At 56.9% G+C, this 26,389-nt stretch overlaps 1 protein-coding gene across 4 annotated transcripts; it reads right to left on the bottom strand.

Moving 5' to 3' along the window:
* Positions 1-1,872: 1,872 nt before the first annotated feature.
* On the bottom strand, positions 1,873-22,258 carry ZSWIM9 (zinc finger SWIM-type containing 9). 4 transcript variants are annotated; one of them, XM_027037940.2, is made up of 4 exons: positions 21,575-21,998; positions 20,752-21,024; positions 13,479-13,922; positions 1,873-4,303 (listed from the first exon to the last, which is right to left on the bottom strand). In XM_027037940.2, exons 1-4 carry the CDS (start codon positions 21,746-21,748, stop codon positions 2,174-2,176), a joined length of 3,021 nt encoding a protein of 1,006 aa, XP_026893741.1. In that variant the 5' UTR covers positions 21,749-21,998; the 3' UTR covers positions 1,873-2,173. The 4 variants fall into 4 exon arrangements, with proteins under 4 accessions (XP_026893741.1, XP_026893744.1, XP_026893743.1 ...); XM_027037942.2 differs by lacking the exon at positions 21,575-21,998 and adding an exon at positions 22,103-22,258 and having other exon boundaries at positions 1,874-4,303; positions 13,610-13,922; XM_027037941.2 differs by lacking the exon at positions 21,575-21,998 and adding an exon at positions 22,107-22,247 and having other exon boundaries at positions 1,874-4,303; positions 13,610-13,922.
* Positions 22,259-26,389: the final 4,131 nt, after the last annotated feature.

Raw genomic sequence — 26,389 nt, 5'->3', positions numbered from 1 at the left:
GAAGGGAACGGGAATCGGGCGAGACCATTACCCGAAGAGGGGGTGACACAGGAAGGGCGTCCCTGTTTAGGGACCGACCGCGCCGCTGGCTCCCCTGGTGCCTTTCAGATTCGAGCGGTGTCTCCCCAGACTTCGCCACCTCCCTATCGCTGTCCCCTCCCCACTTAGTGCTGCGATCCTCATCCTTCGGGCCAGACACCCAGCCGTCCGCGGGTCCATTCACGCGCTTCCGACCGCCTCAAGCGCATGCGTGGCGCATTTTCGAAAGAATTCGCTGGCCTTTATCGTGATGTTGATTTGGTCTAACAAGTAATGGGAGACCCTCCCCATGCAGCGTCACCAAATGTCAACCCACATCTTCAGTCTCTCAAAAAGAGAACGGGAGAGGCGGTATATAACGACAACCAATCACCGGGGTTCTTGGCACGCACTAGAGAGAATAAGGGCATTATTTTCAATTCTCCAACCAGCTTCGGTAGCAGAGTTAGTATTTAGCCCCATTTTCCACATCAAGAAACTGAGGGCTTGGGGTTCCTGGGTGGCTCCGTTGGTTAAGCATCAGACCCTTGATTTCGGCTCAGGTCATGATCTTATGGTTTGTGGGCTTGGGCCCCATGTCCAGCTCTGCACTGAAATGGGGGAGCCTGCTTAGGGTTCTTTCTCCCTCCCTCCCTCTCTCTCTCTCTCTGCCCCTCCCCTGCTCTCTGTCTTTTTCTCTCTCAATAAATAAACATTTTCAAAAAAACAAATGGGAGCCATTGTAAGTGCAGAGGTGGAGGTTTGGCTCGGGGGACGGGGGACTCTCCGCTGTGTGTCCATTGGCAAGTCACTGCAATTCTGTGACTTAATTTCCACAGCTGGAAAATGGGCACAATGTCCATCTCCCAGGGTGTTGGGAGGGGGGGCGGATCATAGAGGGCATCTCTTAGCTGTCACCCTCAGCGCTGGCTTCATTCCCAGGCTCTATCAAGAGGCTGGCAAGCAGGTCTAGGCCTGACCCCCTCATCCTGGGGCCTCTTCCTAGGACTGAGAGAACCTTCAGTAGCCTCCCACCCTGAGCAGACCCATTGGCCAGGATTCAGTCACGTGCCCCTTGTTAAACCAACCGCTGGCACCGTGGCTGAGATTGGCCTGGGCTAGTCATTTGAGGGTAGACTCCACGGATGTCGGCCAAGTTGTCACCTTGGCATACTGGTCCAGATGAGGGAGGAAGAGGCCCGAGCTGCCAGGGGGAATCTACTCATTTCCGGCCCCTCCATGCCATCTGGCCCCAGGAGGTCTTGTCGATAGAAATGACCTCTGGACCACCTGACTTTCTCTCCAGGTCTGGGCCTCCCCGCCTCCCCCGAGAAGCCAGGAACTCAGTACAGAAACCAAAATAATACTGTTTTATTCCGATCTTGAAGCACAATAGTCCAGACTGTTCCCTTCTCCCACTGGAGAGCCTCCGCCCCTCCCCCCATACCCCTTCCCCCATTCAGTCTCTTCTGGAAATGACCAACCAGAAGGCCAAGGGGATCCAAGCGTCCAGGCTTTGGGGACTCTCAAATTACTCCCCTCTTGCTCCTTCTCTCCCTACCTCCTATACCTTTCCTTTCCATGCGTCTTTTTTTTTTTTTTTTTTCCCTCTGTCCTCCACCCTGGCCTCCTTCTCTCCTGCCTCCCTCTGCTTTCCCCCATTTCTGCCTCTGTTGTCCTCTCTCCGCGGGTCTCCCTGGAGCTTCTCTCCTCTTTCCTCCCCCCTTCCGTTTGTCTGACACTCCCCTTTGCTTTCTCCTTCACCCCTGCACTCTCTGGACGGACCATCTGCTCCTGCCTGGGCTCTCCCCGTATCCTGGTGTCCTCCCCTCCCCCAGCTTTGTCCCCTCCTTCCTTCTGCCCCCCGTCTGCCCCCCCCTTCTATCCCCTGTCTCATCACACATCTCCTCTCCTGAGGGAGGCCCTCAGGAGCCGTCCTAGCCGCCACCCTCTTCCACACTGTGCCTCCAGGACCTCAGAGACCACTGTCAGCTTCCCCTAGGGCCCAGAGAGGCCCAAGGTGAGGTCCCTGGATGACACAGGAAGTGGCCAGAGGGACTGAGGTGGCCTCCTTGGCCTCAGCCCTGTTATCTTTGGGATCGAAGAGCGCCCTCCTGCCCTCACAGCGGAGGGTGGCAGGCGGGGGCCCGATGGGTCAGGGCTCTGGGGCTCTCCCCCAGCAGTCCCTGAGCAGGTCCATGTGGAATAAGGCTGCCCCCGTGAGGAGGCGCGCCGCAAAGAGGTGGCGGCAGGGCAGACGACGGGCGGCGTGGATAGAGCAGCTGCAGCGGGTCAGGGCCCTGTCCAGGAAGAAGTCCGAGGTTCCGTCCTTAAGGGCAAACCCAGCTCCAGTCCAGTGGAAACCCCGGGTCCCGTGCTGCCTGGCGAAGGCCAGCTCTTCGGCCACCAGTTCCGCCAGCTCTGGCCCGCAGGCCGCTCGGAACTTGGCCAGGGGCTCCCAGTCCACCTCCTCCTCTGCGGAGGGGCAGCAAGGCCTCTTTGGTTCCCGTGGACCTTCTTCTTGACCCCCTTCCTGCGGGCTCTCCCCAGCGGCCAGGCACACTCTCCGCGTCCCTGCCCATTCTGGATCGCCTTCACACACAGTTCCCACGGCGGGCCCACACGGGACTCCGTTCCCCAGCCCTAGACACCTCCCTCCTGCACCCCCACACCCCATCCCTTGTTCTCCTCGGCCCTTGGGGCCCACAGACCGGGCTCCCTCTCCGTTCTCCAGGCCTGTCACCCTCGTGTCCCCCAGATGGACCAGAACTACATCTTCCAGATCCCTTCTTCTTTTGACCCCCAACCTCACTTCCCTCTCTTCTCCAACCTCTGGCCCTCTCTGCCTCTCATCTCCCCACTGGGGCCCCCTTTGGTCTCCATTCTCAGGGACCAACTCCCTGGGCTTCTCCACATGGTGCCCCCTCCAGGTCCTGACCTCCAGCCCCCTTCCCTTCTCAGCTTCCAGCTGAGGCCCCTTCCAGTCTCTGGTTTTCAGTCCGTGTGCCCTCTCATCGTGCAGCTGGCCCCCCCGCCAGGTGCTCCCTTCAAGACTCTTGGCCCTCTCAGGATCAAACGGGGCCCCCCTCCGCTCTGTGGTCTCCAGCACCCTAATGCTGTCACCCTCCAGCTGGGCCATCCTCCAGGTATACCCTTCCAATGCTCTCGGCCCACCGTCCTCCAACCAGGCCCCTCTCCCTACGTAACCTTCTGGTCCCCAATCTTTCTCGGCCTCCAACGGGGTCCCCCTCCAGTCTCTGATCTCTGGCCCTCTCCAGTGCTCGTTCTCCGACTGGGGCCCTCTCCAGTCTTGGACCTGCAACCCTCTCCCCGAGTCACTTTCTAACTGAGCCCCTCCCCGGTCTCTGGCCTCCACTCCTCGGGCCCACTCCTTCTCCAACTGGGCGCCTCGCCAAATACTTCCTTCTCTCGGGGTCCCTGCCCAGTCCCCGCTCTCCAGGCCCTTCATCCTTTCCTTCTCCACGTGGGCTCCCCTCCCCGGCTCGCCCTCTGGCCAAGGCCCCCCGCCGTCGGGGCCCTCGGGCGCCGCCTCCCCGGCCGCATCGGCCCACTGCATGGCCACCAGGTCGCGGAGGCACTGCGCCACGCTGCGCGAGGGGCTCAGGCGGCGCAGCAGGCGCCGGCGGTGGCCGCGCACCAGGGCGCACGCGTCCAGGTCCCGGGCCGCCTCGAAGGCTCGGAAGCGCACCCACATGTCGCGGCGCGGGGCCCAGTTGCGCTCGAAGTAGTCGACGAAGGCGGCCGGGCCGTGGGCGCGCAGCTCGGCCAGCGCCTCGGCGTAGGCGGCGGGCGACGAGGCGCCGGCCAGGCGGCACAGGCGCGGCCACAGGCCCGGGTCCTCGCGGCCGGCGCCGCCCAGCTCCTGGGCCTTGCTGAAGAGCGTCTCCAGGCCCTGCGCGCGGCAGATCTGCACGCGCGCGCCCGGCAGCAGCTGGCGCACGGCCGGCAGCTGCGCCGCCACCTCGGGCCCGGCGGTCAGGCAGCGCACGCGGCCCTTGACGTCGGGCGCGCTCTGCAGCAGCGAGGCCAGCGCAAAGCGCAGCAGGCTCGGCGTGCCCGGGCGCGCCACGCAGCAGGCGGCCTGGCGCGCGCGCCCCGCGCCGTCCACGCACAGCACCGCCAGCAGGTCCAGCGCGCCCTGCAGCCCGGGCAGCCGGTCCACCAGGAGGATGCGCGGGAAGCGCCGCAGCAGCGCCCGGGTGCGCGACGTCAGGAAGAACACGGTCTCCACCACCGCCTGGTCCTCCACGAACACCAGCTTCACCTGCGGGCGGGGCGGGGAGGCAGGGAAAGCGGTCAGGGATCGCCCGGGGGGGGGGGCGCGGGGGGCAGGGAGCCCGGCGGCCCCCGGAGCTCGGTGTCCCCGACGGGGAAATGGGAATTCATTCATTCCCGCGTGCAGGCATTTCTTCCTCCGACCGGCAGGCGGCGGTGCAGGGGGGGATGGTGTAAAAACGCGACCTCTGGAGGCGGCCTGCCCGGGCTCGAGGTCCGGCACCGCCCTCTAATAGCTGTGGGGTTTCTGCCCACGGGCCAGCCTCTCTGAGCCTCAGTGTACCTACTCGGGGCTGGGTATTCATTCCTTCCTGCGCTGAGAGGCAGGCTGGGGCGAAGGGTCTCAAAGTGTAGGGCTGGGAGCAGCGGCGCCCGCTGGGACCTTGACCGAAATGCACATTCTTAGGCCCACCCCAGACCTGCTGAGTCAGAAACTCTGAGGGCCCCACCATCCGTGTTTGACAAGCCCTCCAAAAGATCCCCACGCGCGCTCCGGGTTGAGAGCCACCGGTCTATCTAGCAATAAAGCCGTAGGCTTCGCAGAAAGATCGCCTGATTTGGAGTCCCGGCCCCATCACTTTCTAACCTTGTGACGTAACCTCTCCGAGCCTCAGTTTCCTCCTTAACCTCGTCGTTCCCCCCATTTCCGCGTCTGGGAACTGCAGACGCGTTCCTTCGTGCTCAGGGGGGCAGGTCCAGCGTGGGGTCTAGAGCCCGCGCAAGACTGAGACCCTGGGGCCCCCACTTCCTGGCTGTGTGTGGCTCCCGGCCACTTCCCTGACCAACACCCCCTTGGAAGAATGTTACGAGATACTCCCCGCGACGGGAAGGATGAAATGAACGGAAGCATTTCGAACACCGCCTGGCACAAATGATACATTCGGCAATAGGCGCTCAAGAAATAGGAAGGGCTCTCCAAGTGTTCGCAGTCGCTACGATTATCGCCCCTGCCCCCAAAACCGTGTCCTCCTAAAGGCCCGTCCGGCCCTCCCTTCTTAGCAAGTACCCCGGCTCTCTCTAGCCACCGTTGGCCGTGGCACTTAATCACCCCGAAGCACGTCCCATCTCGACTTGTTTGTTGCCCGTTCACCCTTCCGGAGATGGGAGCCCCACGAGGTGAGGGATGCTGTGTTTTGCATTCCTGATACGTTGAATGGCGCCCATGGCATCAGCTTGCTACCTCCCCGGGGGGACGAAGGCACAAAGCGTGCAGCGATATCCACAGGCCACGTCTCTGGAGTTCAGGGAAGAGTCTAATCTTGCATCCTGGCTTCGGCTCTTACTGGTGTGGGACCCTGGGCTGAGTCGCACTTTCCTTGACTGCAAAACTGAGGCGATGTCTATAGAATAGGGTCGTGGAGAGGCCAAAATGAGATCATTTGTGTCCAAGGCTTGATGCGGATGTAATCCCGCTTTTGTTTCTGTGTCACTTGATTCACCGCAGCACTCAGAGGACAGGGACGACGCTGCCCCCCTTTCTGGAACACGAATCTCTCTTGGCTTCTGTCACCCTGAAAACTCCTGGCTGTCCTCCTTCTTCCCAGGCGTCTCCTGTTCTGTCTCCTTCGCTTGCCTCGCCCCTCTTCCACTCCCCACTTCTAAATGTTGCTGAGCTGCCATCCTGTCCTCTTCTCTGCTCTTTCCCGTCTCTAGGCTCTGCCCAGGCGATCGCCTCTGGTCACCCAGGCTTTTATCATCTCTCAGTTGATAACTCTCAGTTCTGTATCTCCAGGCTCCAGATCCATCCACTGGATTGCCTCTGCAGGAACATGGCCCCTTGGACGTCTCCAGCGCCCTCCAGAGGTGGGCAGCCCCAAGCCATACTTGATGCTCATTGACCACCCCCACCCCCCCCACCCCTGCCCCAACCTGCCCCATCTCTGTTTCATTTTCAAAACTTCAGATCAGATCACCCCCCCCCCCCGCTTGAAATCTTTTCCTTTCCCAGGACTCCCCAATCCCACTACAGGTCCCCCACCCCCACCCCCAGAGTTCACGCCACACTGTGGGCTGGGCGATCAGACCCTTGGACCTCATCTTCTGGTCCCTCTTGTCCTCCTCGGCCTTCGTCACTCTGGGCATCGTCATCGCACAAAAGCCACTGAATGGGGCAGAGGGTTGACGGTCAGCCTCATCCTGCAGGTCCCTGTCGGTGCCAACCCCCAGCCGCAGGGCCAGGATCTGAATAACTTAAGCACAGATCTCTCCACAAACCATTCTGCCATCATCCAACCTCTTCGTACAGGGTGGTTAAAAAGCACTGCATTGTTCTTAGCTTTCAAGGGGAAGGAAAAAATATCCTCTAATTGAAAAAAAAAAAAAAAGTCTGGTAGAGTCCCAAGGGAACAAAAAAAAAAATTTGTCTTCCCGACCCAGAAGCCTTATAGTCAGCATCTTAACCAGTGTTCGAATTCAATAAATGGTATGAAAAAGCCTCGTAATCTTACAGCTGATTAGTTACTATCCCCCTACGATTGTTTTCAACCTATCCTGAGTTTTGACATCATTGCTTGACGATTTATCTCAGCAAATGTTTCAATCTAGAACTGCGCTCTGTCCAACCTGTATAGCCACCTGTAACTATTTGAATTTAAGTGAATTAATATTTGACAACCTATAAAAACTCAGTTCATCAGTCACACTAGACATATTTCACCCTAGGCACACGAGGCTAGTGACTGCTCTCCTGAATGCCGCAGGACATTTGCACCATCATAGAAAGTTGTGTCAGGGGCGCCCGGGGGGCTCAGTCAGTTAAGCGTCCGACTCTTGATTTCGGCTCATGTCACGATCTCACAGGTTCATGAGTTGGAGTTCCGCGTCGGGCTCCGCATTGACAGCTCAGAGCCTGCTTGGGATTCTCTCTCTCCCTCTCTTTCTCTGCCCCTCCCCTGCACTCACTCACTCTCTCTCTCAAACTAAATAAAATAAACTTAAAAAAAAAAAAGAAATTCCTGTCAGACAGCGCTGGTGTAGAAATTAATGCAAAGACAAAGTTGTCCTAAGTGGAACGGGTTTAAAAGAGTGATGTGTTTCTATAGTCTTGAGTTCCTGTCCATCTCTCCTCCGGAGTCAGGAGTAACAGAAAAGTAAATAAAGCAAAATGTATTTGCCAAGAGGCTTTCCCAGAGCAGGCAGGCACTTGGCGAGTTTGAACCTGATCTCCATTCTTCAAGGGATAACTCAGATTTCTGATCTTGGGTTTTCTTTCTAAAGAGGACACGGAGGCTTTCCTTCCACCCCTGTTTGTTCATCAAATGGCGTTGATGGAGAGTCTACTGTGGGCCCGGCACACGGGCATAAATGAACCCAGGGCGGCTAAGCGTTCCAGACCCTGGAGCCAGGCTGTGGTGCTTCCTCTGACCAGCTGTGCGAGCTTCCGCACTGGCTGTGTGGCTCAGGGCAAGTGTCTGAACTTCTCTGGGCCTCCGCTGCTCGCGCCTGCAAAGGTGGGGCGCACCATCACGTGGGCTCATTTGCACGAAGCATGAAGACCAGTGCCTGGTCCCAGATCAGTATGTGCTGAGTGTCGGCTGTTTTTATGGGTCCCTGCGCACGGACAGCGTGCTCAAGAGAAAGGCTGATGGGACTGAGGTTGGTGCGGGGACCTCCGAGTGAGCGAGGGCCACTGCTGAGAGGAGACGATCATTTTCCTTCTGTTGAAGATGGGGCAACCGAGGCAGTGAAGGATTACCTCAACCCGTCTGGGCTGTCTGAGCTCAGCATATTCCAAAGAAAGGTCTGGCTCTTGCCCAGCTGCTGGGAGGTAAGAACGTCCTGCCGGATAGGAGTGTCTGGGCGCCTTGGACCACTTCTAGATAGTCTATGCGAAGACGGGAATGATTTATGATGGGGGGGGGCCTGAGGCACACAGTATCATCCTGACCTCCAGAGGGGCTGGAGACCCAGGGCGGCCACTCAGGCAGTCAGGCGCGTCTATGCGGCCGAACCCCAGCAAAATCTCTGGACCGGGGCTCGGGGAGGGGGGCTCCTCGGTTGGCAATACTCCAAGCCCGTAACACAATGTTGCTGGCAGAGCTGAACACCAGGAGAACAAATGGAAACTCACTGTCCTCCCGCCTCCACCACACGCGCCTTTTTCCCTTTGCTGATTCTTAATCTGTGTCCTTTTCGCCGTAATAAGCTGTAGCTGGGAGCGTAACAGCGTTGCTGAGCTCTGTGAGTCCTCGTGGCAACTGAGGGCGGCCTCAGGGTCCCCAACTACACCGGGGGAGGGGGGGTGACTTGCCCAGGGCCACGGAGCTAGCAGGTAACGGGGCTGGGGATCCAAGTCCAGATCCCTGAAATTGTTGGGGGAGAAAAAAAAGCAAGGAGCCGAGGGAGACGTGTGGGGGACGCTGCGGAGGGGGGGGGGGTGTGTGTGGCGGCCTTTGCCAAAGGTGGGGGGGTACCTCAGTTTCCCCCAAATATGAGATTCGCTACCAAATATTTACGGAACAAATCTGACGTGCCAAGTGCCAGTGCGGGCACTGAGGGGGGGGGCATCAGCACATCTTAAGAGTAGGAGGAGGTGAGGGGCACCTGGGTGGTTCAGTCGGTTGGGCGTCTGACTTCAGCTCAGGTCATGATCTTGCGGTCCGTGGGTTCGAGCCCCCGCGTCGGCACCACACAGGACGGGGGTTTTTCTGTGCCGAGGCCTCACCTCCTCCGATGCTCACACCAGTCCTGTGAAACAGCTGCGATTATTACCGCCCCCATTTTCCAGATGGTAAAACTGAGGCACAGAGAGCTTCCGCTGCTTGCCCGGGGTCCCGCAGGCAGTGAGCGGCAGAGCAGGAATTCGCACCCAAGGCGGCTGGGGCCCCGAGTCCCTGTTCCTGCCCACGCTACCCCCTTGGCCTTCACGAAAGCGACCCCACGGGCCTGGTTCAAGGGCGCGCGGCCGACAGGTGTAAGGACTCAGGTGCGGCCAGGGCGTCATCTCAGACACACAAACAGGTAGCACAGGGATGCGGCCGCCGTCGACGGTGGGTTCCACAGACGTGAACCCCAGAAACCGCGGCTCGCGACACCTGCCACCCACACCCCCTTCCTCCGTGTGAGCGCGCGCCCCCTTGTCCCACGATCAGAACGGCCCTGGTCTCTAGACTATTCCCGACCTGAGGGAATAAAGATAATAGCTCAATGGCCGAGCGTACAGGGCCTCCTGGCTTCCGGGCAGTGTTGTCGCAGGGACGCACACATCCACACATCCTACGAAGGGGTGTGTGCACTGTTACCCCCGTTCTACGGGTGAACACACGGAGGCCCCGGGGAGCAAGCCGTTTGCACCACAGGGGATGTCCCATAGCTGGCAAGGTCGGTATGGTACATTGGGACCCTGGCCTATTTTCACTTCTCTCTCGCTCTCTCTTTTAATGTTTATTTATTTTGAGAGAGAGAGAGAGGGAGACAGAGGATCTGAAGCGGGCTCTGGGCTGACAGCAGAGAGCCCGACGTGGGGCTCCAAGTCACGAACCATGAGCTCAGGACCTGAGCCAAAGTCAGACGCTTAATTGAGCCGCCGGGCGCCCCTCACCTTCTCTTCTAAAATGAACCATTTGAACGTGCAAAAAGCCCACAGGGTCCAGGGGTGTCTGGGTGGCTCAGTCAGTTGAGCGACCGACTCTTGGTTTTGGCTCAGGTCATGATCCCAGGGTCATAGGATCGAGCCCCCGTGTCGGGCTCAGCATGGAGCATGGAGCCTGCTTGGGATTCTCTCTCGTGCTCTCTCTCTCTCTCTGTCTCTCACTCTCTGCCTCTCTCAAACGTTCACTCTCTCTAAAAATAAAATTAAATTAAGAAGTTTAAAAAGAAAAAAGTCCACAGGGTCCAGAAATCTAATCATATGAAGCTACACAGCCACAGCCTTCTTCCTCTGCTTTTCCACCCACGCCAACCCCCTCGCTGTTCCTGCGCCTGTTCCACCTCCTGGGTGTCTTCTGGAGCTTCTTTCTGTGAACACAAGCCAGCATAGCCATATAGTCTCATTCTCTCCCTGCCGCGCACAAAACAGCACGTTACGCACAGTTTTGCACCTTGCTTCGCGGTGTCGTTAACCTCAAAACTGTATCTGAGCGATCTGTTCGGATCGGCTGCCAGAGTCGTTTGCAGCATAAATTCCCACCCGTGGGACAGGGGCCAACGCGGTCGTGTGGACAGACATTGTCCAGTTGTCCTCCACTGTGCCTGTACCGGTTGACCTTTTAGCGTACGTACAAGTAGCACACTCAGATCAACATTCACCTTTCTCAGAAGGCAGGGCATACCTGTGAGAGAAGATGCCACGTTTCTGTTCCAGCTCCCTCTCTGCCCAGAAAGCCAGTTGGCCTACTGGTTACCCTAGAGCCTGCCAGAAATGAGGTAATGGAGATGTGACGGAACACCTCAGCCCATCATCGCTGCCTTGGGGCAGATCATAAAAGGTCTTAACACCTCCCCGGATGAAGCGGCTACGGAAGTCTTGCCCACGAACCGTGGCAGTGGCTTTTGGGCCCACTACTCTTGTCCGGTCCGCTCCCCAGACCGAGCGGGCCACGGCCACTCAGGGGGTCCCAGGCATTTGGCTTTGCAAAGCAATCCCTCCAACAGACAAACAAAACAAAAACAAACCAAAAAAAGTAATCCCTCCCACAGGAGCTGGCTGGGAGGAGCTACAGAAAAGGAAACAGCAGGAACCAAACTCAGGAAGCTGGAAAACAGATGGACAAGCCGATCGCTCCCCACTCCCTGCAAAATAAAGCCCAAGCCCCCAACCTCGTGATTCCTGAACCAGCAACTGGAAAATGCTGAGGACCGACAGCAGCATCTTCAAAAGGAATTGGCAGCACGAGGCAGGGTGGGGGGGTCAAAAAAGACAAATTGGTGGCCGTTTAAGAAGCAGTCAGACCTCTCAAGATCAAGTTGCCTCTCATCCCCAGGTGGCTGGAGGTTTCTTTTGTGAAGAGCATAGAACAGAAAGGGTCCCTGGCCTTGCGGACCACAGGGCCATCTGATGGGGGACAGGGCATCCCAAAGCCCTCTTCCCCCGTTTGGTTCCTGGAAGCTGGCAGCCTGACTTTTACCCATCCTCCCTTCTTCACTTTCAAAAAAGAAGGACTTAAAAAAAAAAAAAAAGGAATAACCCATTCACTAGTCTGTCTCTTGGTGTTCCAGAACATCTTCCTCATTGTTTTTACAAGTATTAAGGTGGGGGTGCCTGGGTGGCTCAGTGGGTTAGCATCAGACCCCCGGTTTTGGCTCAGGTCACGATCTCGTGGTTCGTGGGTTTGAGCCCTGCATCGGACTCTCTGCTGTCTGCATGGAGCCCGCTTCAGATCCTCTGTCCCCCACTCTCTCTGCCCTTCCCCTGCTCCTTCTCTCCCTCTCTCTCTCTCTCTCTCTCTCTCTCAATAAATTTTTAAAAAATAATAAAAAATAAGCGTCAAGGCTAAACCCCAGACTCGGGAGCCGACCCTGTTTAGCTGGGGTCTATGGCAGCTTCCAAACTGGAAGTTAAAAGGACAATCCCTTGACCTTGAAGGCTTTCATCTGTCAGTAAGCTGCTTCTCATGGAGGCAGCCCTACACAGCACAGGTGTTTCCAGAAAAGACAGCCGAGGCTGATTTATTTGATGGTGGACCGTGGAGGACGGAACAGCTCGGCAAAGACCAGTGGGGTGGGGAGCGCGTGTGTGCGAAGCCCCATTTGGCAGAGCAGCAAACCGACTTGGGCGTGACCCTCAACTCTCTGGAGGCTAGAACTGATGGGAGGGGGCCCGAGCCTCATTTCCAAACTGGGGAGTAGCCGAGCAGTGAAGAGAACATCCCCGCATCTCAGACGGTGTAGGGCTGAAGTCCAGCTCCGTCATTAGGTAGCGGTGTGGCCTCGGGCCACTCGCTTGCCCTCTCGGTGCTTCAGTTTCCTCGTCTGTGAAACGGAAGTAAGAATGGTGACGTCCTTCCTCCACACGCTCTGGTGATGTACAGCCGCTTAGGGTTGTGCTTAGCCCACGGTTAAGTGCCTGACAAATGTTAACTAACATTAGCACCAGTATTAGGTGTGGGTATAGCGAGCCCGTGCGCACTCCAGTGCAAGCAGGGGAGGGGAAGAGGGAGGGAGGGAGGGAGAATCCCTAGCAGGTTCCGCACGGTTGGTGTAGACCCCATCGCGGGGCTCGATCATCACGGCTTGGCTCGTGAGCTTAGGATCAAAGCCGAGATCAAGAGCCAGACGCTTAACTGACTGAGCCACCCAGGTGCCCTGACTTGGGACCTCTTCCCTGCACAAGAGAAAAGAACAGTCGGGGGCAGTACGTCGTCCCCCCACCCCCCCTCACCCCCTTCGTTCACATCCACCCTAGCTCTGAAAGCAGCAGAAAGATTTCTCTTGGACAAACAGCTCGCATGCTCCAGCCTCTGAACCTTTACACGGGCTATTCCTTCTGCCTGGAACTCCCCTGCCTCTGCAGATCGAGTGGGGGAGGGGGGTCCCCTGCCTCCGTTGTCTCCCCTGTTTCGCCAGCATTTCCTTAGAGAGACCTTGGGTGACCCCTCAAACTAAAACCGCGCCCTTCCAACTAACCGTCCCTCTCCATGTCCTCGCCTGATGCTCCCCGACCCTACTCCTCACTCTGTCACCTCCCTCCGTCACCTTCGGTGAGGAAGCCCCCTCCCTTCTGAGCCTTGATCTGGATGTTTCCACTCTGCGGGCATTCGTCAGACTACGTGCTTCGCGTCTGTGCGTTTTCTACGCGTGTCGTCCAGGTTTGCAAAATGTCTTTTAAAGGGCACTTCCTGCCCTTCTGACTCATCTTCTTCCTAGCCCCAACCCTACTGACATCTGATCACCTTTGGGTGCGACTCAGGACGCGAGGCGAGGGAATTCTAGCCCGTTCCTCTGCAAGGCAGCCCCAGGGCCAGGCGCGGCTATTTCAATCGCAATTAGTTAAAAAGAAACGAAACTTAAAGCTCGGTTCCTCGGTCCTACTGGCCACATTTCAAGTGCCCAAGAGCCACGCGTGGCCAGGGGCTACCGTTCCGGGCAGTGGAGAATCCCGCTCCCCCGCATTTCCGTGGGGGCAGGGAGCTCTTCCGGCCCAGCGCTGCGCTGGCGGGCCAGGTCCCCGCGGCCGGGGACCACGCGTCTTGCAGGCTGCGGCCTCCCCAGCACCTAGCAATAAGCACCTGGCTAATGACCCGCGCGGAGGAACGGATGAAAGGAGCGAATGGAGGAGTGGGCGGATGGATGAATGAATGACCCGCGAGGCTCCGGCGTGGCTGTCCCCCGCCCCCGGCTGCCTCTCCCGAGACCCCACCTTGGCCTCGGGGTCGGTGCGGAAGAGCCCCTCGAGCACGTGCAGGGCGTCCAGGACGCCGTGGTCGCGGCCCTTGCAGTAGGAGAGCAGGCGGTGCACGTCGGCGGGGGCCACAAACTGCTTGGAGATCTTGTTGGTGGTGCGCACGGGCAGGCAGGCGTTGGCCAGCAGGTGGCCCGGGCGGAAGTAGTAGGCGAACTCGAGCGGGCAGGCCGGGTGCGAGTGGGTCAGCTGGCACTCTGTCACCACGAGGCGGTCCCGCAGCGGGCTCAGCTTGACGATGATGAAGGCCGGGCAGCCGGGCTGGGGGGGCCTGCGGGAGGAACGACCACCGCCGCCGTCACATCACCCTCTGCCCTTGTCCTCCTTCTCTGTCTCTCTCTCTGTCTCCTTTTTTACATTTTCATTTTATATACTTTTTTTTTTCTAATGTATTTTTTGAGAGAGGGAGAGAGCGCGCGCGCGCGCCCACAAATGGGGGAGGGGCAGAGGGCGAGAATCTTAAGCAGGTTCCACACTCAGCGCAGAGCCCCACGCTGGCCTCCGGCTGGATCTCACAGCCCTGAGATCATGACCTGAGCCGAAATCAAGAGTCGGACACTTCCCCCCCCCCCTCCCCGGAGCCGCCCAGGCGCCCCTGACTGTTTTCTAAAATTAAGAATTGTTTTCAGCACAGAGAAGAGAGAGGGCCTCACGATTCCAACGGTCGTGTGACCTGGGGCGAGTGGCTTCCAGCCTCTGTGCCTCAGTTTCCTCCTGAGTTGAAAGGGAGATAACATGCATGGGGCCTGTCTCCTAGGCTTGTTGTCAGGGTTGAAAGAGTTGATGTATGGAAAGCACTTGGCTTCCCGTGCGCTCAGGGTTTGCCGCGGCTCTTTACCTACGACGGCACCTCGAGAGCGATTTAGCTTATCATCTTTATCTCACTCTTAAGAAAGAAAACACTGCCATTTCCCATTTAGCGGTAACAACATTGCGAGTGCAGGGCCCCTGTGCACCTGCCCTCCCCCAAAAAGGACCCCTCCCTCCTCTGCCCCCCAAAGTAGCCACCTCCCAAAGTGGGTATTTTGCCTTCCTGCGTATGTTTTTAGCTACCCGTAAGCAGCAGGAGGTAGGTTCTTAGGTTCGGAAACTTTGTCTACGTGATGAGGCGCTCCAGCTCACCAGGCATCGAGGGAATGCAAACAGCAGCCCCCAAGGACATGCCACTACACGCTGCCAGAAGGACGAAATAAACGTGGGCCAGAAGGCGGGGCAGGCCCGATTCATACTTCTAGACCACGGGCGCGTAAAACCTAAGTCACTTGTGGGACACTGCGTGACACGATCTGCTAACGCTGATCACGGATGTGCCCCTCCGGGACCCTGGATTTCCACTCAAGCGTGGGGAAGTAAGCAGGGATATATTCCTCAAACGCAGCACTAACCAACAGTAAGAGGGACCAAATCGTTACCGTCCCCGGCAACGTGGATCATCTCCCCAACCCGCCGAGCGAAGGAAGCCCGACGTGAAGGGTGATAAAGCACCACGCGTCCCGTTTATCGCGAGTTCAGGGGCGCCTGGGTGGCTCAGGTGGGTAGGCGTGCGACTCTTGATTTCGGCTCAGGTCGTGATCTCTTAGGTTCGTGAGTTCGAGCCCCACCTCAGGCTTTCTGCTATTAGAGGGGAGCCTGCTTCAGATCCTCGGTCTCCCTCTCTCTCTGCCCCTTCCCCACTCCTTACCTCTCTTTCTCTCAGTCTCTCTCTCAAAAAGTAAACATTAAAAAAAAAAAAAAAAGAGGGGCGCCTGGGTGGCTCAGTCGGTCAAACGGCTGACTTCGGCTCAGGTCATGATCTCGCGGTCCGTGAGTTTGAGCCCCGCGTCAGGCTCTGTGCTGACAGTTCAGAGCCTGGAGCCTGTTTCAGATTCTGTGTCTCCCTCGCTCTCTGACCTTCCCCCGTTCATGCTTTGTCTCTCTCTGTCTCAAAAATAAACTTAAAAAAAAAAAAAAAGAAATTTCAAGAGGAAAGCCAGACTGCTGTGGAGAGATCAGAGAGAGGTCACGACCTCGAGTGGTTAACCCTAAGAGGGGGGAGTGTGAGGGGGTTCTTGGCACTGGACGCGTGTATTCCCTTGTTCTGGGTACTGGTTACATATGCATCTTATTTCCGGGAAATTCACTGAGTTGCATACATACGCTGCGTGTGCTTTTTTAAACATGTGATGAAATTAAGGGTCTTGCAATGGGGACGTGATCCTGGCTTATCCAGGTGGGTTCTGTGTACTGACAAGGGTCTTTGTAAGGGGAAGAGAGAAGCAAGAGAGGCAAATCAGAGAGAGAGAGAGAGATGTTTCTCTGCTGGAGGAGTGGCAAACCCAGAAGAGGCTCCAAGCCCAGGAACACAGGTGCATCTAGAAGCTGGAAAAAGGAAGGCAGCAGATTCTCCCCTGGAACATCCGGCTCTGCGGACACCTTGATTTTTTAGCCCCGGGAGTCCCGTGCTGGACTTGCGCCCCCTCAGAGCTGTAAAATCACAGATTTGCATTGTTTTAAGACCCTCCAGTTTGTGATCATTTGTCACGGCAGCAACAGGAAACTAGCCTGAGCATCACATTCTACATATACTTTTGCAACTTGCTTTCTCGGTGCTTTTCCACCTATCAGTTTTTCAACGCTGTATCCTTTGGCTGCCCCACATTCCACTCACAATTCTTCCAGCTCTACGTTGGGGTGTTTTGTTTGTTTGTTTGATTTTTATTTTCATATAATCTCTACACCCAACATGGGGCTCGAACTCACAACCCCGAGATCGAGAGTCGCACGCTCCAACTGACCGGCCAGGCGCCCCTCTAGTTCTCTAGTTCTAATTCTAGTTCGTCTCTAGTTCTCTCTTCTTACAAACAATGCTTTGATGACACCCAACTCTCTCACCCGTCTGTGTGTGAAAAGAGCCTGTCTGTCTAGGACAATGGTTCTCAGACTGCAGGGCCTGGCCCCGTAGCTGAAATTGATTTAGGGGGTACAACCAGCATTGTAAAGAATGAAAGAGAAATGGCGGGGCTGGGGAGGTGGGGTGGGGGGACAATCAGGCTGTATTTCCCTGATAATAATACTTAAAACTGACATCTGCTTTTGGAAAGGAGGCTCCGTGTTTCTCCATGAGGGACGCTAGCAGCATTTTTGGTAGGGGGTTTTTATGTTTGCAGACCAGGGACTGGCCGTGCTTTTTCTGCAAAAGGCCAGACAGTAAATATCCTCTATTTGGTGAACACGGCCATAGAGCCCATGTAAATGCATGGGCCTGGCTGGGTTCCAATAAAACCCATTTACGAAAAAGAGCTGCAGGGTGCACCTGGCCAAGGGCCTTGTAGTCTGTCGACCCCGGTGACACAGGCTGTCCAGGGCTTGGCGAGTCATTACTGAAGCCTGACTCCCAAGCAGTAAATGCCAGGCACGCTCCCTAAAACGCTCCCAGATTGTTTCCAAATGGCCCCTGAGAAGGGTGAGGCTCCTCAGCAGCCAGGGTAAATATTCAGAACTGTCTCCGTTAAACCAGAAGGGGACCCTCGACACGTTCCTTTCCTTCTCTGCGCAGGAGGTCAAAACCCAGGGAGCCTGCTAGATTGTAAAAGTCTGCCAAAGACGCGTGAGACGCTTTGCCTTATTTAAAGTAACAAAAATAACACAAGTTTGGAAAACCTGTAAGCACACAAGTCGTTATACACAAGACACAAAAATGTCCAGCCACCACAGTGCTGTCGGGAGGGACTGAAGGAAGTTAACGACGTGCGGTCATCTTTGATTGACCAAAACGGCCAGTTCATAGGGCTCTTAACCCGACACGTTTCCCCCCGGATAACTCACGGGCTTTTTGTGAAACTCTCTGGTCTGGCGTCTTGTGGCCTGAGTGTTTCAGCCCCGAGAACAAGCCCCCCCCCCCCCCCCCCCCCCCCCGCTCAAGAGAGGTCACACTTCCGTGAGGCTGTGCATCTCGCCCGAGAACAGCACGTCCCCTCTGGGGTTCCAGGACCTCCCAGGACTGTCTACTGAAGCCTCCAGACGCTAGTTTTGCACTTTCTTTACTTCACACCTGGGGGGGGGGGAATAATGCCCCCCAGCTCTGAATGTGAACTCCAAGGGGGCAGGAATCTTTGTTTTGCAAACCGCTATCTTCCCAGCACCGAGAATGCCAGAATGCCGGGAGGCGCTCCGTAAATAAATGACGTGGAATGATGGAATCCTGCTGTACGAACCCCCCAGTAGCCAGGCAGTCCGCTCGTTACATCAAGCCACCCAGCACCAAGTCCTGCCTATGGGGCCTTCTAACCTCGTCCAACCATCCACTTTCCCCCATCCCCACTGCCACCGGTCTACTCGGTTCTTTCCTTCTTCGTCCTCCTTTGCACCTAGTTACCTCCTACGCATCCTTCACGGCTCAGACTCAGTGTCCCCTCCTCCAGGAAGACTTCTCTGACCATCCTCTGGAAAAGGGGGACAGACTGGCCAAGGAGACAAAGTCCTGATGTGTGTTCTTGGGACCCTCAGTCCCAGCCTCCTCCCTGGCCTCCCGTCTCTCTCCTCCGGTCCGTCCCCCCCTCCCCCATGGCCCCCGGAAGGATCATCCTAAACCCAGAGCTGCCCCTGCTCACAGCCCTCCCAGGGCTCCCCCAAGATGAGTCCTGGCCCCTGGACTCAGCCCCGCCGGGCAAGACCCTGACACCATTCCCCCCACATCTGCTGCCCTGTCACACACCAGACGCCCCCTATAGCACCCTGGCCTATGGGCTGCTCCTGGGTTGTGACACCGGACAGGTGCTGCCTGAGCAGTTGGGGGAAGAGAGGGTCTCAGAAACCGTGGGCCCCCAGTCATCATCCCTGAACTGGCTTGCTAATCCCCCCTTCCTCCTGGGCTCCCCATCCCGGGACCATCCTGCTGTCTCCCCAAAGCCACCACCAGCCTGTCAATCCCCAGTCCTGCCCCTCCTGTCCCCTGGCTCCCTGTGATATTTGCAGAGCACTGGGGACAGTGCCTGTGCACAGCAAGGGCTGCGTGTTGAAGTCAGATACATACATCCATAAGTGTATAAACAGAGCCCTTCGAGTTTTCATTTACTGGTCACCTCTTCCAGGAAGGCTTCCAGGAGCACCCCATAAGCTCTCGGATGGAGCTGCCCACTCCTCTTTTATCCCCCTCCCTCCCCCCTTCAACTTCTTCTCTCTCACAACTGCCCTCATTTCCCTTAAAAATAACATTTTGGGGGGGGGTCTTTGTCTCCTCCATTAGGTACTCAGCTGCTCAAGCGCTGAGCAAAGTGCCCAGCAAAGAGCGTGCACTCAGTTGGTGCTCAATAAGTGTTTGTTACTTGGAATTGGGTTCTGTTAACGAAGAGAGATTCCAGGATTGGGCCCAAGCCACTCGCAAACTCTGGTGTTCTAGAGTTCTCTGTGATGATGGGTGTTTGACGCTGCTCTGCTTCTGGGTCTCTGCTTCTACATAGGCAGTGAGTAAACTACCGAGAACAGTAAACTCCCAATAAATGTTTAAATAACTATGGTCAGAATCGCTGTCAGAAGGTGCTCACGTCGTCTTTTGAGTGACGTGCCTGTATTAGCTCATTTAATCCTCACAAAACCTAGGAGATCGATGCCACGACTTCCTCCACTTTCCAAGGCAGGAGACTGAGACCCAGAAGGGTGATGTCACTTGCTCGGTGTCGCTGGCTAACTGCAGCAGGCCTGGGGGGTCGGAGGCTAGGCTGCTGGCTTGAGGCTGTGCTCTTTGACTTCTAGAATAGCTGTCGTTTACTGGGCCGCCCATGTTCCAGGTACCGGGTAAGTGCCTTCCCCCATCTTGGTCTCACGGTAACCTCACAACAGCCCTGTAATACGGAGTCTGTCTTTAAGTGCCCCGTCCTTGCCCATGGCTCTCCAGCCAAGGGTCTCAAACTTATGCACCCACAGGGACCAGGCGGGCGAAACACACAAGCGGCGGGGGCCACGTATGAGGCAATGGAGAGCGGTGGGGTCTGGGGCAAACCTGAACGCCATCACCCAGTCTAACTGGAGTGGCCATCTGCCTCGCAGGAAGGTGGGCTCAGCCTCTTCCTATGTTTCCAGAAAAGCCGGAAACCAAACATTTTATGGGGAATGCTCTGATTTAGAAGTGGGGTCGATTGAAACACCCTTGGCCACCCGGGTGAGTCTCCCGGCTCTCTTTTGGGTGTTTCGCTTGCCCCTTGTGACATTATGTTTATAGGAAACTGTGAGCTTGTTCATATAATGTGTCAGTCTCCCTGTCTTGCCTGAAAGTTCCACGAGGGGAGGGGATGTGTCTGTCCCGCTCAACCCCTGCTCTCCCCAGTGAGGTATCACTAGCCCCTGTGTGGGACCTGGCCCCGTATTTACGGAAAGCGTGGATGAATCTTTTTCTCTTTGTCCTGTGGCTTTCTCTGCAGCTCAGTCTGGCTCTGGTCTCTTTCTGTGTGTCCCAAACCTGGCTCTCACCCAGTTTTCTGACTTTGGCTTGGGTCATGATCTCACGGTTTGTGAGTTTGAGCCCCGCGTGGGGCTCTGCACTGACAGCTCGGAGCCTGGGGCCTGCTTTGGATTCTGTGTCTCCCTCTCTCTCTGCCCCTCCCCTGCTTGCACACACACACTCTCTCTACCCCTCAAAAATAAATACGTTAAAAAAATGTAAGTCTGGGGCGCCTGGGTGGTTCAGTCAGTTAAATGGCCAACTTCGGCTCAGGCCTCTGTCTGGCAGTCAGTGAGTTCAAGCCCTGCATGGGGCTCTGTGCTGATGGCTCAGCGCCTGGAGCCTGCTTTGTATTCCGTGTCTCCCTCTCTCCGTCCCACCCCTGCTGTGCTCTGTCTCTCAAAAATAAATAAAGGTTAAAAAAAAAAAAAAGTCTGTAATTGGAGCCCACCCTGTCACTCACTGTGTGTGCGCCTTTGTCCGGCCAGCAGACTGGCTGTCTCCCTTTCTCCCTTACTCTCGGCCTCTCTGCAAGGTGTATGCATTTAGCAGTTTTAGCGGGCATGTCTCCCTCCGGGTCTCTCTCCGCGGGGGGCTCACTGCCTACTCCTCCCCGTTGCTTCCCCTCCGCCCTCCCCCGCCCCCGCCCCCCAGCACCCAGCAAGGGGCAGCTCAGCTCACGCACCCTACGGTGGGCCGGCTGGGCGCGCGCACGTCCTTGCACACGAGCCGCACGTAGCTGTACTTGAGCACGTCGATGAGCGTGTAGAGCGGAGGCGCGCTGGCCCAGCGGCAGCGCGCCAGGTGCATGGAGCTCTTGACGAAGAAGAGTGCCAGCCGCTGCTGGCACCACGCGTCGAAGAAGCGGCTGAACTCGGCCCACGAGAAGAAGGCCCGCTCCCGCAGCTCCTGCTCCTCCTGGCCTGCCGTGCTGGGTGGGGACTCCATCCTGGGGCGCCTGAGGGGAAGAGGGGACACGTGGATATCAGAGTCGTCCCCATCAGGGTACCCCACCTCCTCCGTTTTCCGCCCGCCTCTTTGGTGCTGGTGCCTCTTTCCAGGTGGGGCCCACGGCGGGATGCACCCCCCATTAATATTTATATACGAATCTACGCTCCACCTTCGGCTTTCTCCCATCCCTGCATTATTCCTTGGGACAACTGGAGCCGGTCATCCTGGTCCCTGATTTCAGCTCTGGCCCCTTCCTCTGTAGATGTGCCCCTGGGTACAGCTGGGGTCCCTCTCCCAAAATGGGACTCTTAAGTTCCGTGGTGGACACCTCCTCAAATGTGTTCCCTCCTTCCAGTTAAGACCTCCTCCCCCTCCTGATGTCTCTCCTCCACTTGGCCGCCACCTCTAGCGCCCCCATTCTTATGAAACGCCCCCTTCTGTCTCCTCTTGGTCCTAACCCACATCCATCTGTGACCTCTTCTAAAGATGTTCCATCTCCAGATGTGCTCCGACGTCCAGTCACGGACCCCGCAACCCCGGTCATATTCTTCACGCACCTGTGGCTCCCTCCTCCCGGGATGTATCTCCGATATGCAGCCGCTGCCCCTCTCCCAGAGGTGACCCCATGGGTCGCCACATCCAGCTGTAGCCCCTGCCTCCGAGATGCTCCCATATCCAGATGTCCTCTCCACATCCAGTACGTACTTTGCGCCCACAGGTGTGTGCCCCATTCACTTGTGGCCAATTCTCACAAGTGTCACCGATATTTGTCTGTGGTCCCTCCTGCCCAGACGCTCCCCCAAGTCCAGCTGTGGTTCCCTCCTCCCATTCGCAGCTATCCTACTCCCCAGATGTGCATCCTGGTCCTAGACATGGCCCCTGGTCTTCAGATGGGCTTCATCACCCCAGATGCTCCCCCACGTCCAGCTGTGCCTCCCCACCGGGTGCAGCCCCTCCCAGCCCGCCTCTGTCTCCCCAAGCCCTCCCAGCCCCTCCTGCCGCGGGCCCTCCCATCTCCGCTGTCCCACCCAGCTGTGCCTCTCCCCTCCCCCAGATGTGCACCCTTCCAGCCCCTCCCCACTCACCTACCCGCCCCGGAGCGGCGTCCACCTCCCACAATGCTCCGCGCCGGGGCCAGGCCCGGCCCTTGCTCCCGGGATGCCCCGCGCGGTCTCCCGCCTCTCTTCCCGCCGTGCCACGCGCAGCGGCTTGCCCTGAATCTCCTTTCCCCGTCAGTCACTTCTCGGACCCACAGCTACACCCGCCCACCCCGAGCGAGGGAAAGCGCGGGCCGTTTCCCGTCGTGCTCTGCGGGAGGGCTCACCCCACTTCACCCCTTTTCCTAGTAGCCTCCGGTCGGGGAGACTACAACTCCCAGCGTCCCCCGGGCGGCAGCGGCGGAGGGGACGACGCCCGGGCCCCGCCCCCCCGGCGCGGCCCCGCCCCCGCCCGCCCAAGTCTGCGCGCGAATTCCGTGGCGCCAATTGAGGACTGCAGTCGAGCGCCGAGCGGTTCCGGGTGTGACGCGCGAGACAGCGGCGCGCGGGGCCGGCGCGAGGCAAGTGGGGCTGCCGACGCGGGGCTGGGAGACTGGGGGGCGTAGCGCGTGCCGTACGCTCGGGGCCCACGGCTCCGCGGGGTCGGTCGGCTGCAGAGGAGCCGGCGTGGGAGATGCTCAGGGGGCCCAGAGCGTGGCAGGGAAGGGAGAGCGCCCGCAGCGGGTCGCTTGAGGGGGCGGGGGGCGTCCGCGGGAGAAAGAGGGCCTGGTAGAGGGTAGACGAGGGCCGGAGTCCGCAGGACCGGACGGGGTTTGAGGAGAGGCCTGGAGGGGCGGTGCCTCCGCGGGGGGGCGTGGTCGTAGACGCTCGAGAGGAGGGGCGGGGCCATGGAGATTGAATGGCCGGGGAGGCGGGCCCACCTGGAAGGGGGTGGGGAAGGGGGGAGGGGAAAGGTTTGTTACTGGGCGGGGCCAGATGCTAGCAGGCGGGGCCAGGGAAAAGGTTCCAGGAGAGGTGGGGTCGGCTTTAAGTGGGGAGGGAATCCCGCTGGACGGAGGTGGGGCAGAGAGAGAGATTAGTGGAAGGGTCCAGGTCTAGGCAAAGGGCAAACGAAGGGTCGGGAACCTTCTGTGTAAGGAGAGGTCTGGCTTTGTGGATGCCTGATGAGGGAGCGGAGCTGAGGTGGGGTTGGCCGAGGCCAGGGAAGGGAGGGGGCCCTGGAGAGAGTAAATCAAATGTCTCGGTGTATTGGGTTTATTGTTGCCCGAAGGGGTGGAGGGAGGGTCAGAGGAGCCTGGGGAGCCAAGAGAGAAAGATGTTGATGACCTTAGGTGAGGGGGAGGCTTGAAGGGTAAGGCGAGGCAGGGGCGCACGTGGCTGGTAGAGATGAACCTTTGGAAAGGGGAGCTGGCATCTGAAAGCTGCGGGGAACCATTGAGGAGAGACGGTAGGGAATGGGATCAAGGACATCACTTCTTGGCCCCTTGGCCCCCCCCCCCCCCCCCGTCCCCATTTCAGCCCGTTTGAATCTCTCACCTGTTAGTTAGCCAGAGGGAGGCATGAAGGAAAAGCCAGTGGAGTCTAAGTGAGACTTCCTTAATATCCTTTTGTGTTAGGATTCTCTGGGAGTTTGCTAGGCTTGCAGATCTCCCCCTCCCCCCCCCCCCCCCCCCCCCGCCCCTGTCTTCCATTCCCAGAACTTCTGATTCAGTGGGCTGGGGTATTGTAAACATAATCCCAGGCTTTCGTGGAGCTGGCACTCTCCATTCCTGGTATCCATCATTGGCTGGCTGGCTATGTGGCCCTGAGCAAAAGGTCACTTTCCTTCTCCTGTCTCAGCTTCCCCAGTCGCCTTTGGGGGACGTTGAGCTGTTCTAAGCCTCAGAGGATGAGAGAGAGTAGCGGATTTAGGGGAACGGTGTAAAATATTTTCCGTGGGTGGAAGGGGGGGTGGTCAGGGGAGCAGAGAGGTCAGGAGATGTGAGTTTTCATTAACGAGAAGAGAAAGACTAAACTGTTTAAAGAACCTTTTATATTTCACTCCTTGCCCTGTGGCTTCCAGGTTTTTGAAAGATCGAAAGATCCTGCTTAGTGATTCTTCAGTAATGATGTTTTTTGTTACCCTGATTTTTTTAAACAAAGGCATATGCGTGGGCCAATGCATTCAGGACCAGGCACCGGTTTAGGTCCTGTGGCCATAATCTGAACAAAGTAGACAAAATCCTTACCTTTATGGAACTCAGCATTTTAGCTCTGCACTGCTGAATAGAGTAGCAACTAGCCACATATAAATATTGTATCTATTTATTTGTTTTGAGAGAGAGTGTGCAAGAAAGTGATCGGGGGAGGGGCTGCGAGAAAGGGAGAGAGAGAATCCCAAGCAGATTCTGCACTGTCAGCACACAGCCCTACACGGGGTCTCGAACCCACCAGCTGTGAGATCATGACCTGAGCCAAAACCAAGGGTCTGATGCTTAACCGACTGAGCCCCCCCCACCCCCCGCCAGGCATCTGCCACATGTACATTTTTAAATTTAAATTAGAAACAAATGAGAAACTCCTCAGCCCCACTAGCTGCGTTTCAAATGCTTGAAGCCCCATGTGGATAGAGTGAGCTTTTTGGACTACGTGGGTACAGAACGTTTCTATCGTGCAGAAAATTGTGTTAGAAGCACTGCTCTAGAGAGTGGGGCAAATTCTAATCTATAAGGTCCGGCTGTGCTAAATACTGGGAAGGATAAGAGGGAGGGGTTAGGACAGCATTTGTGGCAGCGGGATTGACTGTGGGGGATCTTTTGGAGACGGCGCCAGTGGGATTTATGGGTTGATGAGTTTTGGGCGTGAGAGAAAGAGGTTGAGTCGTTGGTAACTCCAAGAGTTGGTGGTGGTTGTTTTGTTTTCCTTAATATTAAAAAAATTACATAGAGTCAACTTCCTCTTTTTGGCGTATGGTTCTGCCGGTTTTGAAACGTGTCGAATTACGTGACGATCACCGTGCTCAATACACGGCACGGTTTCGGGGGGCCTGGGTGGCTCCGTCGGTCAAGCGTCGGACTTTGGCTCAGGTCATGATTTCACGGTTCATAGTTTCCAGCCCCGCGTCGGGCTCTGTGCTAACAGCCTGGAGCCTGCTTCGGATTCTGTGTCTCCCTCTCTCTCTGCCCCTCCCCTGCTTGCGCTCTGTCTCTCTCTCAAAAATAAATAAACGTTCAAAAAATTAAGGAAAAAAAAAAAAAGAATAGGTAGCAGTTAAGGACACGGACTTTGGAGCCAGATACCTGTCTTCGGGTCCTGGCTTTGCAACCCTTCAGGCTGTGTGACTTTGGGCAAATTACTCAACCTCTCTGCTTCTCTCGCCTCATTTGTAAAATCACTTTCATCCAGTGCTCAGAGCTAGGCAGGGCGCCTGGCTGCTTGGAGGGGCAGGGAGGGCATTTCCCAGAGGGAGTGGGAGGCTGGGTAAGTACAATTTTTTCTTTTTTCTTTTTTTTAATATGTCAGTGTTTAATTTTGAGAGTGTGAGCGGGGGAGGGGCAGAGAGAGAGACGGGGAGACACAGCATCCGAAGCAGGCTCCAGGCTCCGAGCTGTCAGCACAGAGCCCGACGCGGGGCTCGAACTGATGAACCGTGAGATCGTGACCTGTGTCAAAGTTGGCCACGGAACTGACTGAGCCGCCCAGGCGCCCCTGGATAATGACATTTGAATAATTACATGGGGCCTAGAAATTGAACAAGTAATAGATACGCAGGGTTTCACATGAAACCGGGACAGAGGTATGACAGGTCTGGTTCCCACCCTTCCTCCCAGCCGCCTTGGGTGCCCCCAGCCACACCTGTTGGCTTCTTGATTATCCTTCTGTAGTTTCTATCTGGCAAATAAAAGCAATACGAAAGAATAAACAGGATCGTATCTTCTCCTGTTTTACAAAATTAGGAGCATATTACGTACACCGTTCTGCCTCCTTCTTATTTATTATTATTGTTTCAAATGTGACTTAAGTATTCCTAGGGACTCGATCACGTGACTCAGGTCACGATCTCACGGCTTGTGGGGTTGAGTCCCGCGTCAGGCTCTGCACTGACCGTGTGGAGCCTGCTGGAAATTCTCTCCTTCTCTCTCTGCCCCTCCCCCACCTCAAAATAAACAAACAAACATTTAAAAATATGTATACGTATACTGGGGCGTCTGGGTGGCTCAGTCGGTGGAGCGACCAACTTCTTGGTCTTGGCTCAGGTCATGATGTCAAAATTCACGAGTTCGAGCCCCACATCCGGCTCCACGCTGACAGCACAGAGCCTTCTTGGCATTCACTCTGTCCCTTTCTCTGCCCGTCCCTTGTTCATGCTCTCTCTCTCTTAAGTAAATAAAACAA

This window comes from Acinonyx jubatus, chromosome E2 (genome assembly GCF_027475565.1).
Source record: "Acinonyx jubatus isolate Ajub_Pintada_27869175 chromosome E2, VMU_Ajub_asm_v1.0, whole genome shotgun sequence".
In the NCBI taxonomy this organism is placed as follows: Eukaryota; Metazoa; Chordata; class Mammalia; order Carnivora; family Felidae; genus Acinonyx; species Acinonyx jubatus.
This window is presented reverse-complemented; position numbering and strand designations above follow the sequence as displayed.